The sequence below is a fragment of the Adiantum capillus-veneris genome, chromosome 12 (assembly GCF_014529385.1).
Source record: "Adiantum capillus-veneris isolate H3 chromosome 12, ASM1452938v2, whole genome shotgun sequence".
Lineage (NCBI taxonomy): Eukaryota > Viridiplantae > Streptophyta > Polypodiopsida > Polypodiales > Pteridaceae > Adiantum > Adiantum capillus-veneris.
In genome coordinates, this window is record NC_140942.1 from 145,289,664 (window position 1) to 145,305,589 (window position 15,926).

Genomic DNA, 15,926 nt, shown 5'->3' on the forward strand with positions numbered 1-15,926 from the left:
CGCCGACTTCGAAAGCGAAGTTCAATCCACAACCACTATCAGCTTGACAACAACGAGGAAAACTGCAGTGGATGATTCACTCGAAAACAAGGAACAAATTCGATTTGCCCATAATATGGTTTGCGTCGTATGCAATACACCAAATAAACTGGAGAGGTGGTGACAAAATTTGCAGCCAAGAAGAAACTTGAAAACACAAATCAAGTTGTACTTGCCGCCGATTGGGCTTGCATCGTATGCAAGAAGCCACGATGGAGAAAAATACGAGCAATTGCCGGCTCTTGGAAACTTGTAAGGCCGAGTTGCAGCAAATGCGGGCTGTAAAATATGCACTACCATAGCCTTTGTGTGTTGTGTATGCCCACCGATGCGGAGACAAATCCCTTGGAGCAACAGAATTATCAAGGTATGGCCCTTTTTCAAAACCCGCTAGGGTTTGTCGGGTGTGAATGGCCTACCCTTAAGGGGTTTTGCAAAAAAAAAACGTGGAGGTCTCTGCTGCAGACGACGGCCGCCTGCGCCCTGCTTCTTGATGCTCTACCTCGCGATGGCGAGGTCTGCTGAGGTCGGGCCAGTGACGAAATTTGCCGCCCTTCACCTTGCGCTCCTACTGAGCCCAGCCACACCCAATTCGGTGCAGGTCGTCAGATAGCCTCGGCCCCGACAAAGGATTGCTGCACACGCGGGCTTCGACCTCCTCTCTTCCTCCCTCTATTGGTTATGCATGCAACATGCAGCCCCCAAAAGCAAAAACGTGCCTCAGTTCTATGTTTAGCTCTGATACCAGTGTAAACCCCAAGGGACTGCCATGCCTAGTCCATCCGCCCAACCTCCCTTTAATAGGCTCCTAGCCCCTTTCGGACCCCTTCCCACTGGCAGCCGGCCCTTGGCCGAGTCCGTGACCCCTTGGTTTGGCCCTTGGCCTGACACGTAGCCCCCTTGGGAGATCTAGAGTCACTACTATAGTCATCTACACCATAGTAATTCATGATTGCAAGTATATGTCTCAACTTAACCAAAAAACTCTCCAGCTTTACGTCTCTACATTCCGGAGTGGATAGCTATCAACCACTTGCCTCTCGTATAAGCATCATGTTCCTCGTGTCATCGTCCACCTCGTTCCTCTTTCTACTCGTCGCCTCATTGCCCATCAGTCCGTCTTTGCTAGCTAGTCAAAGTTGGCATCTTGAAAAGATACTGTCAATTCCATATTTTGTAAAATGTGTAGAACATACCGTTTTATTCATTTTTGGTAGATTCCTTCAAATCCCGTCATTTCCTCCTAAGGACCTTACTGTTTCTATTTCCCAGTAAAAGGCAAAGAAAGGGATTCTATCACGGTCCCTAGAAGAGTACAACCCAATGAAAGCTCCCGTAACCTTAACACACGTCCCTGACGGGATTTGACTGTAAGAATAAACAAGTGAAAGAATCACAGTGGCTTTCTAAAATAATTAGAACGTGATAAAATCTTTAGGTTGAATTAAAGTAGAATCATTGTTCACGAAAGGAATGCCTCAGCTTAGCCTTGAGCCGGTTGTAAATGGAGACTACCTGGTTGCAAACCATGGTAAAGGGAAGAAAAATTGGTGAAATATGTGAGAAAATAGTTCAAAAATCCTACAAATTTTAAATTTATGTTAGTATTTCCGGTTCGCTTCTTTGTTGGAAGGAAACTCAGTCGACGGCCGCTTAATAAAAGGGACTTTCTTGAATATTGACTAAAATTAAGTTATAGAATGTAAGAAAAGTCAAGCCATGTGAGGCTATGAAATGAAATGTGAAATTAAGAAAACTCATTAATATATATGTGTGTGTGTGTGTGTGTGTGTGTGTTTCCATCGAATTTACTAGAATTATGCAAATGAAGTTTCACTTTACATTCTAAAACAATAGAATACAAAAATATTCAAGACTTGTCAGGATATGAAATGAAAGTGAAATAAAAATTTAAAGTAAGTCTCTATCATGCATTGAAAACAATGAAAGTCTACCTAACTCAACACAACACTAAGGTTTCTTTTAAAAAGCAAAAAGGTGCTCGGATCCCCATTATCATGTCTATCGCCTGCTTTCTGTTTCGTCCCCGCTCATGCTTGCTTCTTCGTCTTCCTCCCCGTCTCCGCCTCCGGTTTTGTCCCTGCCTCCGCCTCTTGTTCATCCCCTCCCTCTTCATTTTTTTTCTGCTTTCAGTGCCAACGCAACGCAACATCATTGCCGATTCTTACTTCTTTTCTTTCTTCAACACGGTAGGTGCATACTCGCTCCACTCACTTTTATTCATTACTTTACAAGATGCCGTCCTACTATTGAAAGATGCTAACAACAAATTGTATCCTCACCTGGCCTTCGATAAGCTCTAAACGGTGTTGTTGTAACCACACTAGCTATCACATCAAGTTGTGTTGCGATTGCAATCCTCGGCATTAATAAAAAATCCCTGGCACAGCACCATGACTTTGTTGCAATCTCTACCTCTGGCTTTCCCTCCATTCCTTTTTCCGTGCTTCGATGGCGGCACAACATCATTTTTTATTCGGCTCTGTATTTGCTTTTTTGAAAATGGGTCACACCTACTACTCGCTCCACTCTTTGGTGCTCCACTCTTTGGTCAAGGGAGTTACAATTAGAACCCTTTTTGGCCTGCGGAAGGCCATAGGGTTTGGGCTGCAAAGTTGTTGCAACTTTTGGGCCGTCCAATAGATTCACTGGATGCGTGCCACGTGGCCCTAGGTTCACTAAAGGGTCTTTGAGAGAACCCGTAATGTCTTTTCCTGCTGAGGAGGCCCCGTTGGCTTTTGCCCTGCTCCTAGCAGAGAGGGCGACACGTGTAGGAGCTGTCGTCCTCCCGTGAAGGTGGCGCGCAGCAGTTGCATGTATTCTCGTGCTGCTGCCAGAAGACGTGTGCAGTGGTGCGGGTCTTCCACACGGCAGTGCGGTGTGTTGAATGCTGAAGGCGGGCGCTGTCTGGATGCTTTTTGAGGTTGTGGATCCGTGTGATTTTAGGGGAGACTCCATTCAATGCCGTCAGCAAGTGTGGCCTCAGGTGCTGAATGGCGTTCGTCTTCATTCCCTGTGCTTGAGAGTAGGTCTTGGGATGTGATGCTTAGAATATATTAATCCAGTCTAGATGCTCATTTTAGCTTCTATAAAAGATGAGAAAAACGCATTGTTGTAAGAACTCCCTGTCTCAGCTGATCATCATTTATGCTATGTCGTCGTTTTGCACATGTAGCAGAAATTCTCAAGTGTCTTTTACTGTTCCAGCTTTTGAGCTATCTATGGAAGATTCTCTCTGTCCTGCCTCTGTAAATATGCCAGGAAGTATTTTCTAAATATGCCAGCAAGCCTTTTGTGGACGTAGCAACAAGTGTCGAGTCTTTTTTACTACTTCAGATTTTGATGTATCTATCTACTGGAAGATTTTGCGTGTCCTGCTTTTGTGAATATGCCAGCAAGTGGTGATCTTTGCTTCGATGTTTAAGCCTTGAGCTATCACTATTTGGCGGAAGGTTCTCTTTCCGGTATTCAATTTCTATGTGCTGATATGCTGGAATTTGAAATTTAAGTTCGCTTGAGTCACCATATGTGAACGAACGTTTTCTTTTGCTGAATTCTGTTGAAGAGGTTGCTGTTGGCCGTGAGCAGTTAAAATTTGTCGACCATCTGCTGCGAATTGGTTTGAGGGTTGTGTGTTTTTCTTAAATTATCTGGATCCTTTATTATCATGGCACCGGATGCTGGTATTTCTGGTGGCGGTGAAGGGAGTGCAAGCAATGCCTCACCTAGCAGTGGTGAGAGCAGGGACTTCTCCGGAGGTTTGTTTCCCTGCTTGCTCGACGGTTTCGTGTACGCTTATGTATACCGATAATTGTTGTTGATTTGCTTGCGCTATGCTGGTCTTGATTTTGACTGTTAGTGCTGGTTTCTTTTCACGTGCGAGTGATGCACTCGAAGTGTTTCTTGCGACGATGTTCTTGCTGGTCCTGCTTTCTTTTGGCTTGGTGCACCTGATGTGGCAACTGAGCATGGCAGGACAAGGCTAGTTCTCGGCCTTGGCTGCACTACGAGTTTCAAGTGCTGAACAAACTAAATATATTGCTTGGTTGTACTTGTTATTAATAAAAGTAGTTATGCTACCCTTGTTCGCTAAGCCCTGCAGTACACTGTCGGTCTCAATCTTGGCCGGCTCTTGGTTATATGGAATCTTTCAATGAGCGAGAGAGAGAGAGAGAGAGAGAGAGAGAGAGAGAGAGAGAGAGAGAGAGAGAGAGAGAGAGAGAGAGAGAGAGAGAGAGAGAGAGAGAGAGAGAGAGAGAGAGAGAGAGAGAGAGAGAGAGAGAGCTGGACTAATAATCATCTGGCACAGCAACAGATGTTGCTCTTTGTCATGGCCATTGAAACTGTTTCGAGATTATGTGAAGTTGCTTTAGTTCTTTGCGACGGCAGCAAGGGACAGCAAAATTTCCAGCGCTTCGGCGATGACCGAGTGTCGGCTGGCAATGACAGCTAGCAGGACACGTTGCTTTATTGTCCCCGCCATTTCAATAGTGATGCCCAGCTCATCCACCATTGCAATTACACATTCAATGTCGAAATCAACCTCGGTTTCGGGAGCCTGAAGCTTGACTTCGAGCCCGGTGGCGTTTATGACCATCATTCCACGCAAGGCCGGTGCAATTACACTATAGGGGGCATCGGCAAGTAAAGTTGTGAGTAGCATGAGCAATGAACTTGTCAGATCTGCATCGAATTTCCCCCACACTACTCAGTTGCGTCAACTCCTCGACTAAAGGATCAGTCAACGTTTCCATGTGTAGACCTTTTGCATGACGCGCCCACGGATGTCGTAGTTCCAAAACTAGAATCTTCCTTCTTGCTAGGGATTGCTTTTCTTTTTCCTCCCTGCTTGATCCAAATCTGCTGCAAATTGAGAACATATCGTCTGTTCTATAAGTGTTGCATGGCTCAGCAAATGCCACTGATGCATCCTGTTCCAGGATAGCACGCTCCGACATTGTCATTGCATGCCACAGTGAGTAAGAGAGTGACAGAGAGAGAGTGTGTGTGTGTCTTGCATCTAAAACATTGCTAGATCTTGATTTTTAGGATCCATTCAAATAGATAATCATAATCAATGTCCAAAATAAGGTGTTTAGAACTATATTGCCCAAATTTTGACCTTGGAAATCAAAGATTCAATTAAATTGAAACCGGGAAATCTACGCTTCAAACTGGGATATGTGAGCATTAATTCACTTGAGTATTGGGGCTCGGTCGATAAAGAATGGGCTTCATGCTTTCCGCATTTCTGTTGGGATAAGATCGGTGCAGGCAATGTGGACTCCTTGTCAGCATGGAGACCATTGCAAGGCTGTAGTCATTCACACACCTAAATCCTTGTTGCCATACCATACATGTCATGTGTAGTGTATGACAAGAAGCACGAGAATTCTCACAACGTGACTTGCCTCAACATCATGAGCTTCTGTGACGGGGGCACCGTATGCCTGGCTGGGCACGATTCGGGGCAAGCGGCTTAGCAGTAGCAACATGCGCACGTAGCGGCTATCTGGTATCCCATAGATCGACTCTTCTTATCCTCTGGTTATACCTTTTGCTGAGCTGTCTCTACATGCAACAGCTCGCAAGCCTCAGCAGGCCCAGGCTCAAGCAATAGTCCTCCATTAGCTTTTGACTTATGCATCTCTACACATGGTCGCACCTCCTGCTCGCTTGAGGAGAGTGAATCAAGAGGCTCCAACTGACGCTCTTTATGTTCATGCTCGCTTTAGTAACTTGCAATGTCGCTTCCTAGCTCGATGGCCTCCATATACGTTGTCTCTCGAGCAGAGGCTCATGATCTTATATATTGTAAGAAAAACATTGAGAGACTCTGTTTCCCTGGATCATAAAATTTCTAAATCTTCTTGTGTATGCAACCTTGCGAGGGATTTGAAAGGTGACATTTTTCAAGATTAAATAGGTTGTTTGCTTGCTCGCTCAAAAAGAAATCATATTCCCAGCAATTTTGTTCGCATCCTTCCAATAAGTTCATTCCCGCGCCTCGTTCTTCCTTTGGTTTTGCGAGAGTGCTTCTTGTAGGATCTTTTTTGATCTCTCTTTGCTTTCCTCAACTAGTCAATGCTATGGTTAACTGGATTCTTGCTTTTCTTTTCCTCCTGCAGAACTGGGCAGGTTCGTTGAGTCTCCTCCATGCCCTGCAGGCAAACGTTCATCGCAGCGGGTGGTGTCAAGCTCTGTCGGGTCACCGCCAGATCCAGCCTTCGAGGAAATCGCAATTGGGAAGAGGTGTAGGCGTGCGTTGCTTCAAGGAAGCCCTTCTGCCGATCTCGTTGGCAATGCAGGTATCGCTGATGCGCACAATCATTCCTTGCGGAATAGGCTTAACGTGTCTACCACTTTCTTTGCTACACTGCATTCTTGACTGGCGAGTTGCGTTAAGATGGTGCTCTGCTTTTTTTTTGCAGACAAAGGATACTCTCCAATGGGAGAGGAGTGCACACAAGCACCATCTTCTTCTCAACAACAACTTCCTTGCCCATCTCACGAATTAGGGAAAGCTACAGCCTCATTTTCTAAAGTTGGCCAATCTTCGCCTGCTCGGAATGTCTTGGACAGTGGCAAGCTACTGGACAAAGGGAAAAGCTTGTTAGTCAAGGAAACCTTGCCGCTACTCATGATCAGCGATATAGATGAGGATAGTAAACCTTTCTCCATAGAGGGGAAAATCTTGAATTGGTATGGCACATACCGTTCTATCTCGTCTAGGCAAAAGAAAAATGCACGTTACTTCAAGTTTGACATCGTCGATGCCGAGTGCATTGACACGATTACGGTCGTCGTTGTGGATCCCTTCATTGAGACCTACACCAGGGAGCTCAAGATCTCGGCTTCTTTGTCAGGCTTGATTGTCCTCTTGTGAGGGCTAAAAACCATAACGATGCTAGGTCAGCTTTGTTCTCCTTGCATGTCGATGCGTCGACAACCATTAGACCTTGCGACGCATTCCCTGTTACTTTAGCTTTCTATCCTGAGACCAAGATAAGAACATTTCTCGCTGACGCTGCAATTTCCGAGGCTACTAGCCCACGTCCGCCCTTAGCGACACTAGCGTTTGTTGTCTTGCAAAGTCGTAATTTCCATCAAAGAATTGGTGCTACATTTGGGGATTTGGTTGTTGCTAATGGCCCGACCCCAGATGACAAAGCAGTTGTACGTATCAGAAGCATTGGCTCCAGCGTTTCTTTCTTTTGAAATTGACAAACCTTTTGCCATATGTAGGTCAGCTTTGTCAACTCTCGAAAGCAAGACTACGATCGGGTCATGGCCCAGATGGCTAGGGAGCACATTGTTATGTTTGTGGCTAGGAATATTGGCCTCTTCGTGGGCAAGGTGCGCACATTGCCTGTTCTGGATGTCACAACTTTGGCCCCCGTGCGAGGATCACGTTTGAAGGAAGAATTGACCATAGCATTTCATAGACAGTGTGAGACTCTCGGCTACAATAGAGAGGTGACTTTCCATGGTTTGCACTCAACCGCATGAAGACATCTTTAGTGATCTTTACACGTTTGTTTTTTTTGTAGGTTGTGGGGACTTTGCGCTTTGTGAACTTCAATAGGGCTCTCTTGCATTCCCAGTGCTCAGTCTGTGACTCGCCGAAGGTGAAGAAGGTCGAAGGCCGACTGTGTTGTTCTCTTTGCGATAAAGATCACGTCATCAACACGACGCTCAGACTAGAGGCACAGATTCGAAGCAGCATTGACAGACGTGTTGTGGCGGTTCAAGTGCCAGAATCTATGGTGGATCGTCTTCTGAGCTTGCCAAGGAGCTTCAAGGAGCTGTACATGGAGAGCATTCCAGTGGCGAGGGATATTTTATCGACATCTATTGTCGAGGGTGTGTTCAAAATTGGCACAAATGGCTCTATGATATCTTTCACTCCTCTGTTGGAAACCTAGATGCTTTGAGAGCATGTATTTGAATAGCTTTTGGCCTTTCACCACGAATAACTATTCTTCCTTACCTAGATCCCTCTACAATCGATGAACTAAATTTTGGCTTGTCCATTGTATATCCCGTTTCAAAAGAAAGTCCATGGTGTCTCTCCATAGCTCGCTTTCTACTCTTCCTTCCTCTCTATCTTTTCAACCTTCCAAAGCACAGACTCTCTCTCTCTCTCTCTCTCTCTCTCTCTCTCTCTCTCTCTCTCTCTCTCTCTCTCTCTCTCTCTCTCTCTCTCTCTCTCTCTCTAGCACACGTATACAAACAAACACACAAGCTGACTTAATGTTTACAATCTTTGCGTGTCTTTCCAATGACTCTCTTGGCCGAACAAGACATCGATACCGTTTTTGCGGCGCAGTTTCCGAACAATTCAGACATCTTCCTCGTGCTACACCATCTCCAAAACTCAACAGGTGCACCGCAAGACCTTAGATCAAATTTGCTCGACAAAAACAATGACAGCCACAAAATTCTTGTCTTTGTATTCAACATCCACCAGCTCACTTGCCCTTAGCCTCGACATATTAACGGCCTTCGTTTACTCTGTGACTTGTAGGTTAAAAGTGTATTTGAAAATAGATGACAGTGTGAGAACAATCATCTTGGGGATGCCATCGAAACCATTTCTTGCAAAGGGCATTCTGCTCTCCGAAACAACCAACGGCATGACATACCTTCCCACCTTCACAATGTCCTCAAACTGTGCACGTGTTCGATGGGAAGAAGATGAGGTGGCCACTTTGCATCAACTATCCTTCTTGCATGAGGCTTTGCCAGATATTGAGGTCGTTTGCATGTTCCAAGCCAAACACCGACACACATTGCACATAACCCAGGTCGTGAAATGCAAGCTTTCACGCCTGAAGAACGAGAAGGGCCTGGTCACCGGTGCTCAGATACGACGCACCCATGCCAGGTTGAGCAAGGCGATTAAGAGATACAACATAAGCATCAAAGACAAGCCCATTACACCCTGCGAAAAATGTGGACGCTTGGTATTCCGCCGCCAGATAACACGCCAGCTTCTGCCTTCACTTGCGGAATCCACTTCAACGAAGCGAAGATGCTATGCGGATGTGTACATCTGCAACCAGTGCAAGAAACACTTGGCAAGCGATAGCAACCGCCTATGGATCTTGCAAGAGACAGGGTTCAATCCAGCGCTTCCCTTCGAATCAGATCTAAACCCCATAGAGGCACGCTTGGTCTCCATTCGTATTCCCTTCGCCAAGATTCGTGAACTGACGTACGATGGTCAGTATGGGCTTAGAGGTAGTGTTGTCAATGTGCTTGCCAACTTGGAGAAGAGCCAGGCTGTGCTGCCTGGCTTCATTGAGGATGAGGCTTCTGTCCTTGTGGGCATCAAACGGAAGCTCGAGTACGATAGATGTTACCTAAGCGGTGTTGTGCGACCCTTGCTCACAATGCGTGCAACCACTACGTTGTTGTCCACACCACTATACACACGAGAAGGTGTCACCATCAACGACAGGTGGCTTGCACATCTTTCCAGTCTAAGTATGCCTCTTGCAAATACCCTTAACAACAATACGCACGATGCTGAGCTTGAGGATGATCAGACTGATGTCATGCTTCATGGGGTCACAAGTGCGGCAGAGGTTGTCGACTACAGTGGCACGATTCTTCATGTTGCGCCTTGTGAGGGAAATTCACCGTTGAGCATCTTCACGGACGAGTATTGAGAGGAGTTGAGCTTCCCGACTCTTTTCTTCGGGTCCCCTAGAAGATATAGGGAGGCCGCGAACAAAGATTATCAAACGATCGCAAAGTGCGAGCTCCTAAACGTCGATAGAAGATTCACCCTGGACATCGAGAATTTATTTTTCAAGTCTATCAAAATCATGTCACAACAAGTTGCTTCCTATGTTTGGGTGCGAATGCGCAAGGGAAAGCTAGGGGGTGCAGTGCTAACCGCAAGGCAGGTTGTAGAAGACACAAACATAGAGAGGCTTCTCAACTCAAGATTAGGCTTTAGAGACTTCGAGGCGCTGCGCACGTCCCCCAACTACAAGGAAAAGATGAGAAAAAATGTCTTCGCAATGATCCGGCAACTTGGACCGCCTACATTTTTTGTCACGTTCTCATCCGCAGAACGAAGATGGAAAGAGCTTCTTGCTGCACTTGAGAAGTTGGTCCCGCTGAGCCAAGAGCCTGACGAGAGTCTGAGCTCATATCAACGTCGCCTCATTCGTGCCGATCCCATTACAACTGCTCGTTTCTACGTAAACAGGTTCAATGCAATGAAATGGTTGTTGCGCACTGATTCCTCCACATGCGGTAAAATACGGGACTTCTTTTTCATCACAGAGTTCCAAAGTCGCGGTAGCCAACATGATCATGGTTTACTGTGGCTACAAAATGCTCCATCACTCACAACACACTCAGATCAAGATATTGTATTATTTCTAGATATCCACATTAGCACAGATAGATCCATCTTGCCCAATGACCTTTCTGAAGCTTACAAGCACAAGCATCATAAGACTTGACAAAAGAAGAGCAAAAGTTACCGTTTTGGATTTCCACGTTTTCCCATGCCATTCACAACTATTATCCGACAAGGAATACTTGAGGCAAACATAGCTAGACAAGGCAAGCTTTATTTGCAACAAATAGAAAAACAACTCAACGAAATTGATTTACAAAATGCCCCTACGTTTGAAGAATGGCTAGAACAAGTACAACTCTCCATGGAACAGTACTTGCCTGCATTGCAAGCAACTATCTCAACACCCACCATTTTTCTCAAGCGCAAACCAAGCGATATATTCACAAACAACTTCAAGAAATCAATAGCTTCACTTTGGGATGCAAATACAGATATACAGTTTGTGCTAAATGCACATGGAGCTGCGAGCTATTGCATCTCATACATGACAAAAATGGACAACACGTTAATAGGAGCAATCAAGTCACAAGTTGATCACTGTGTTGCAAACAATGCAACAACGCTGGAAAGACTACGAAAAGTTGGTAGCACAATCCTTAAGACACAGCAAATTAGTTCACAGCAAGCTGCTTACATATGTCTCTCGCTCCCATTGCATAGCTCCTCTAGAGAATGCATATACATAAATACTAACCCACCTGAAGAGCGTGCCCTCGTTCTCAAAAAGAAGAACACCCTACAAAAAATGCACCCCGACACAACAGAAATCTTCTCTGCCTCCACCATTGACAAATATGCCTCTAGACCACACTCGTTCTTTGCCATGTGCTTGGCCCAGTTCGCTTCCACAACCAAAAACCCCTCCAGGCCTGACAAGTTGCTGTAGAGGGCATGCATCGTGCAGTACGTCAGATACAATAAAGCCAAAGACCCTAACAACCACTACAGAGAACAATGCCTTCTCTTCTTGCCGTGGTCAAGACATGAGAATGAGCACCTACCCGAAGGTTCATCTTGGATCGATGTCTACACTTCGAACATTGAGACAGTAAAAAACAATGAATCACAGTTCGTTGTCGAACCAGCTCCACTTGATAGACTCGCAACAGCTATCACAACCTCACGCAACACGATGAGTGTAAGTTCCTTAAACGATTCCAACAATCCCAGCGTGATGATCAACACCCCATCAAACCAACTGACAAAGAAACCATTTGCTTTGCATTTTTCCAAACATATTGGCATGACCAATGAGGATTTCCACACATCAATAAAGAAACTAAACCCACAACAGCGACTCATCCTCGATGATGTCATGCTTAAAAAACGCATAGCGCCATATGAAAAGATACATCTCTTCCTCACGGGTGGAGCAGGCACTGGGAAAACATTCACGCTACTCTTGCTTGTCGAAGCCCTCATTCGTTTCTACACGCATAAGTCGGGCCACAATCCTGACTTTCCTAAGGCACTCCTGATGGCATATACAAGCAAGGCAGCATTCAACATTGGTGGTACAACTATACACTCAGCTTTACATTTTCCTTTGATAACTACGACACACACAAGCCTCAGAGCAGAAAAGCTAAATGCATTATCCTTACTTTATCAAGATTTGGAGCTTGTAGTGTTTGATGAAGTCTTCTTGATAGGATCAACTGTCTTCTCATTGGCCGACTCACATCTTCGTGCCATGAAGAGAAAACACGACCAACCTTTTGGTGGCCTAGATGTCATACTTTGTGGTGACCTCTGCCAAGCTAGCCCAGTCAAAGACTCTTGGATATTCACAACCAAGCAACCTCTTCTCGAGGCGGTTGCACCTTCGTACTGGCATGAATTCCTTAAGTGCTACGAATTAACGATGACAATGAGACAAACCGATGGACAGTTTATAGAGGTGCTGAACCGAATGAGAACTGGCTCACACACCAACAACGACGTTGCTTACATTAACAACTCCTTCCACAGAGAGCTGCCTGCTGACATAACCATATCACACCTATTCTACTCTAACAAGGCAAAGGATGAACACAACGAAAAGGTCTTCGCAGAATTTCCCGGTGAGCCACACATATTCAAAGCAATTGACAAGCGTGGCGCCTCTTGCAGCAAAACAATAGCAACTCCATTGGACGCCAGGCAAACTGCAGGTCTCCAAGCAACATTGTGCCTGAAGCCAGGCCTAGTGGTCGAGCTATGCGCTGGAAATCTGGACATTCCCGACGGCCTCGTCAACGGTGCAGAAGGCGTTTACAAGCTCTACACTACATTCTCCGACAGGGCATGCCTCTGGATTCATTTCACCAACCCTAGCATAGGGAAAAAACAAAGGTACGACCACTGTCATCTTCACAACCCACTCACATTGCCTAGTTGGACGCCAATTCTCCGCATCACACGCGAATTCCAAATTGGCAAGAACTACTTCAACACCCTCACAAGCAAGCAATTCCCAGTTCAGCCTGCTGCAGCCCGCACGATTCACCGCTCGCAAGGGCTTACACTCAACACACTAGCTTTCAACCCCAAAGGGATTAGGTCTCATGGCCTCACATACACTGCTCTTACACGAATTCGTGACACTGCAAATCTATATTTGGTGGAGAGCTTGCTGCCCTGCAACATTCACACCGACGCATCAGTTCTCAAAGAGCTCCACAGGTTGAGAACAGAAGCAACTTATCTCTCCGTCCAAAAGCAACTAGATCTCCACCAAGATACACATTACATTGTCCAATCACTGAATGTCGTCTCCCTTGCAAAGCATGCAAACGATATCATCCACGACAAAAGCCTAATGGCCTCCGATGTCCTCTGCCTACAAGAGACGCGACAACATGCGACAACCATTCCAAGCTTCCGCAGCATATCCTCAACACAACTACACGGCATCTCCATTCTGCATAAAGACAACCTAATACCTACACAAATACACATCTGCATCAATCAAACACTTGAAACGATCCATGCAACTTTCCACTGCGCCAACAAGCGCCTAGCAACAGTCATTTCACTCTACAAGACACCGACATCATCGGTCCCGCAGTTCCTGCATAGCGTCTCCAATCTTCTTGATTCAACCCGCACCATGCGACCACTAATCATAGTGGGAGATTTCAACATTGACGCACTTGAGGAAACCACCACATATAGAACCCTTTCCAACCTCATTCTCCAGCACGGTCTCCACCAATTGATACACCATCCAACCACAGTACACAACTCTATGCTAAACCACGTATGGGTTAGCAATGACCTGCCACAAACCATGTCCGGCACTAACTACAACTACTCGTCCAACCACTCCACTACATACCTCCTCATCACCAAAAACTAACCTTCCCTTCCTTTCTGCAGGCCACTGTGAGTTCTCACCTTGTTACCATACTGTGGGTTTGCATGCGCATGGAGTAGATACCATGAATGATGTAACAGCGGGTTAGCTCAATATTAACAATCGGTGTGCATGTGATAGCTAATGTTGTGCTGCTGTTTCATGACTGCATGTGGGTGGAAAAGGAAAGCTACTTGCAGCTGCTGATGGTATGGAGAAAGCAGTTTCTGCCGGCAACAATGGATGCCTTAGCTACATTAGCAGGAATGCAGAAATCCTTTAGGGATATGACGGGTGAGTATAGATACGCATTTCTGCTATTCATAACGTCGCTAATACAGCAATTGAAGGGAGGACATATGTATTTGTTAATGTGGGCGCAGGAGTCGCTCTCAACCTGGAGGAAGCTGCGTCTGCAGATGAAGAGATGGAAGATCTGTCATGCGCAGACTGTGTTTCAGACATGGACCGCTCTATATGCGACATAGACCAAGCTCTGCTTGAGCACGTTCGCCTGGAGCTCAAGCAGAAGCTCAAAGAGGTAATTTCTCTGCATACCCTAATAACCCCCCCCCCCCCCCCCCCCCCCCCCCCCCCCCCCCCCCCCCCCCCGGGTCACTTTTGTTGTTCTCACCTTCTAAACCTGTGGAAATCTTTGCTATTCAGGGCTACAAAGAGAGCATCATTGCAATGCAGAAGGAGATTCTGAGAAAACGGCAAGCTGGCAAGCTTCCTGGGGACATAACAGCACTTAAGACGTGGTGGGACATCCATTCAAAGTGGCCATATCCCACGGTTGGTCTGCATATCCCTTTCTACAGTTTCTTCATACTTAATTTCAATGTACCCAGGTCATCTTTGTTACTTTCTTATGCTTTTATCTTTTATGCTTTCCAAGTCCTTTTGTAGTAGCCAATGAAACGAATGGAATATTCACATCCGTTTCTCGGAATTACCTCTGTTTTATGGCTTTGCAAGAGGGAACACATTAAAGCCTGAGATTGATTATGGAAGGCAACTTGCTTTTCCATTGCTTATTCTTATGGGAGTTCAATAGAAGGGCTTATTTAGCCTTTTTTTTAAAGACATGTAAAACATATAGAGGGGGACCAATTAAAGGGGAGATAAAGAAATTAACTGGGAAAAGGGTGTGTTACATTCATGAGACATTTACATATTCCTAAGTAGTCCTTGAATGCACATGATATGGAGGGTTTACATTTGATAAACCCCTCAAGAGCTGAGTAGAGTGAGTCCTCGGAAAGAGCCTTATTGTTGGATTGTTTAATTAGTCTCCCCATGGATCTCAAATCTCAATGCTCAATAATGCTTGCATTATAATATTTGCCCAAGCCAACTTCTTGTTAGATGTAGTTTTCTCTGTCTTGAAGCCTAGATTTTTGGTGACCAAAGCATTCACATATTGAGCTTGTGCTAACATCCTATATAAAAAAATTGTTCCTTCAAATCAAGAGCCCCCTACAATAGTTTCTTCTTTAGCTGCTCAACAATTATGATTAACCAAAAGGAATCTACAGCTAGGAGATATGCACCCCATAGATTTTGGTTATAGGTGTAATAAATGTCTTACCTCATCCTATTTCCGATGGAAGGTGTTAGATTTTGCACTTTGTCATCCTTTCTTATAATAGTTTTACCCCTATAGAGGAGTGAGTTGATCATAAGGTGTGGCCTAACCTAAAGTGGTTCAAAAGGTGATTTCATTGTAGTAAGAAACATGCCTCCAACTATTGCTTAAAAGAGTTATATAAAGAATTGTGTCTTGCATGTCTTCCATAATTCTTGTCATAGTGTCCCAAAGCCTCATAGCCTCCATGTTGTATCCATGGATTTGATAGACTAGCGAAATTTGAAAAAAGAAGTGGTAGTGTCTATGAAGAATTATTGCGAGAAAATGGAAAGTGTCACAAGATGGCACCATGTGCCAATAGAAAAGAATAGACTAAACAGACTTTTAGCACTTCAACAACAACTGGAAGAGAGAGAGAGAGAGAGAGAGAGAGAGAGAGAGCACATGACATGGAGTGACGAAATTCCACCCTAGAGAGTATTGGCCCTAAGTCTTTCGGTATTTCTTTATATTACTTGAACTCAATACAATGCCGGTACTTGTGCTCTGCGTCTTCA

At 45.2% G+C, this 15,926-nt stretch overlaps 2 protein-coding genes and 2 pseudogenes across 4 annotated transcripts in view; 2 read left to right on the forward strand and 2 right to left on the reverse strand.

The window, feature by feature from the left end:
* LOC147446638 (homeobox protein knotted-1-like 7) overlaps nt 1-15,926 on the forward strand; it is an 89,904-nt gene that overhangs the window by 23,082 nt on the left and 50,896 nt on the right. For all 3 annotated transcript variants that reach the window (XR_015189899.1, XM_086525828.1, XM_086525829.1), the window contains exons 2-4: nt 13,964-14,072; nt 14,162-14,319; nt 14,445-14,573. Coding sequence is in view for 2 of the 3 variants with exons in the window: in XM_086525828.1 (XP_086381954.1) it covers nt 13,964-14,072; nt 14,162-14,319; nt 14,445-14,573 (396 nt within the window). In the remaining variant the exon portion in view is untranslated. The remainder of the gene's footprint in view (nt 1-13,963; nt 14,073-14,161; nt 14,320-14,444; nt 14,574-15,926) is intronic.
* LOC147446639 (uncharacterized) lies at nt 4,379-4,673 on the reverse strand. Its single transcript, XM_086525830.1, has one exon. The coding sequence runs from the start codon at nt 4,658-4,660 to the stop codon at nt 4,430-4,432; it is 231 nt and encodes a 76-aa protein (XP_086381956.1). The 5' UTR covers nt 4,661-4,673; the 3' UTR covers nt 4,379-4,429.
* Nucleotides 6,701-8,151, forward strand: LOC147446640 (uncharacterized; annotated as a pseudogene).
* LOC147446641 (uncharacterized) lies at nt 8,886-9,244 on the reverse strand (annotated as a pseudogene).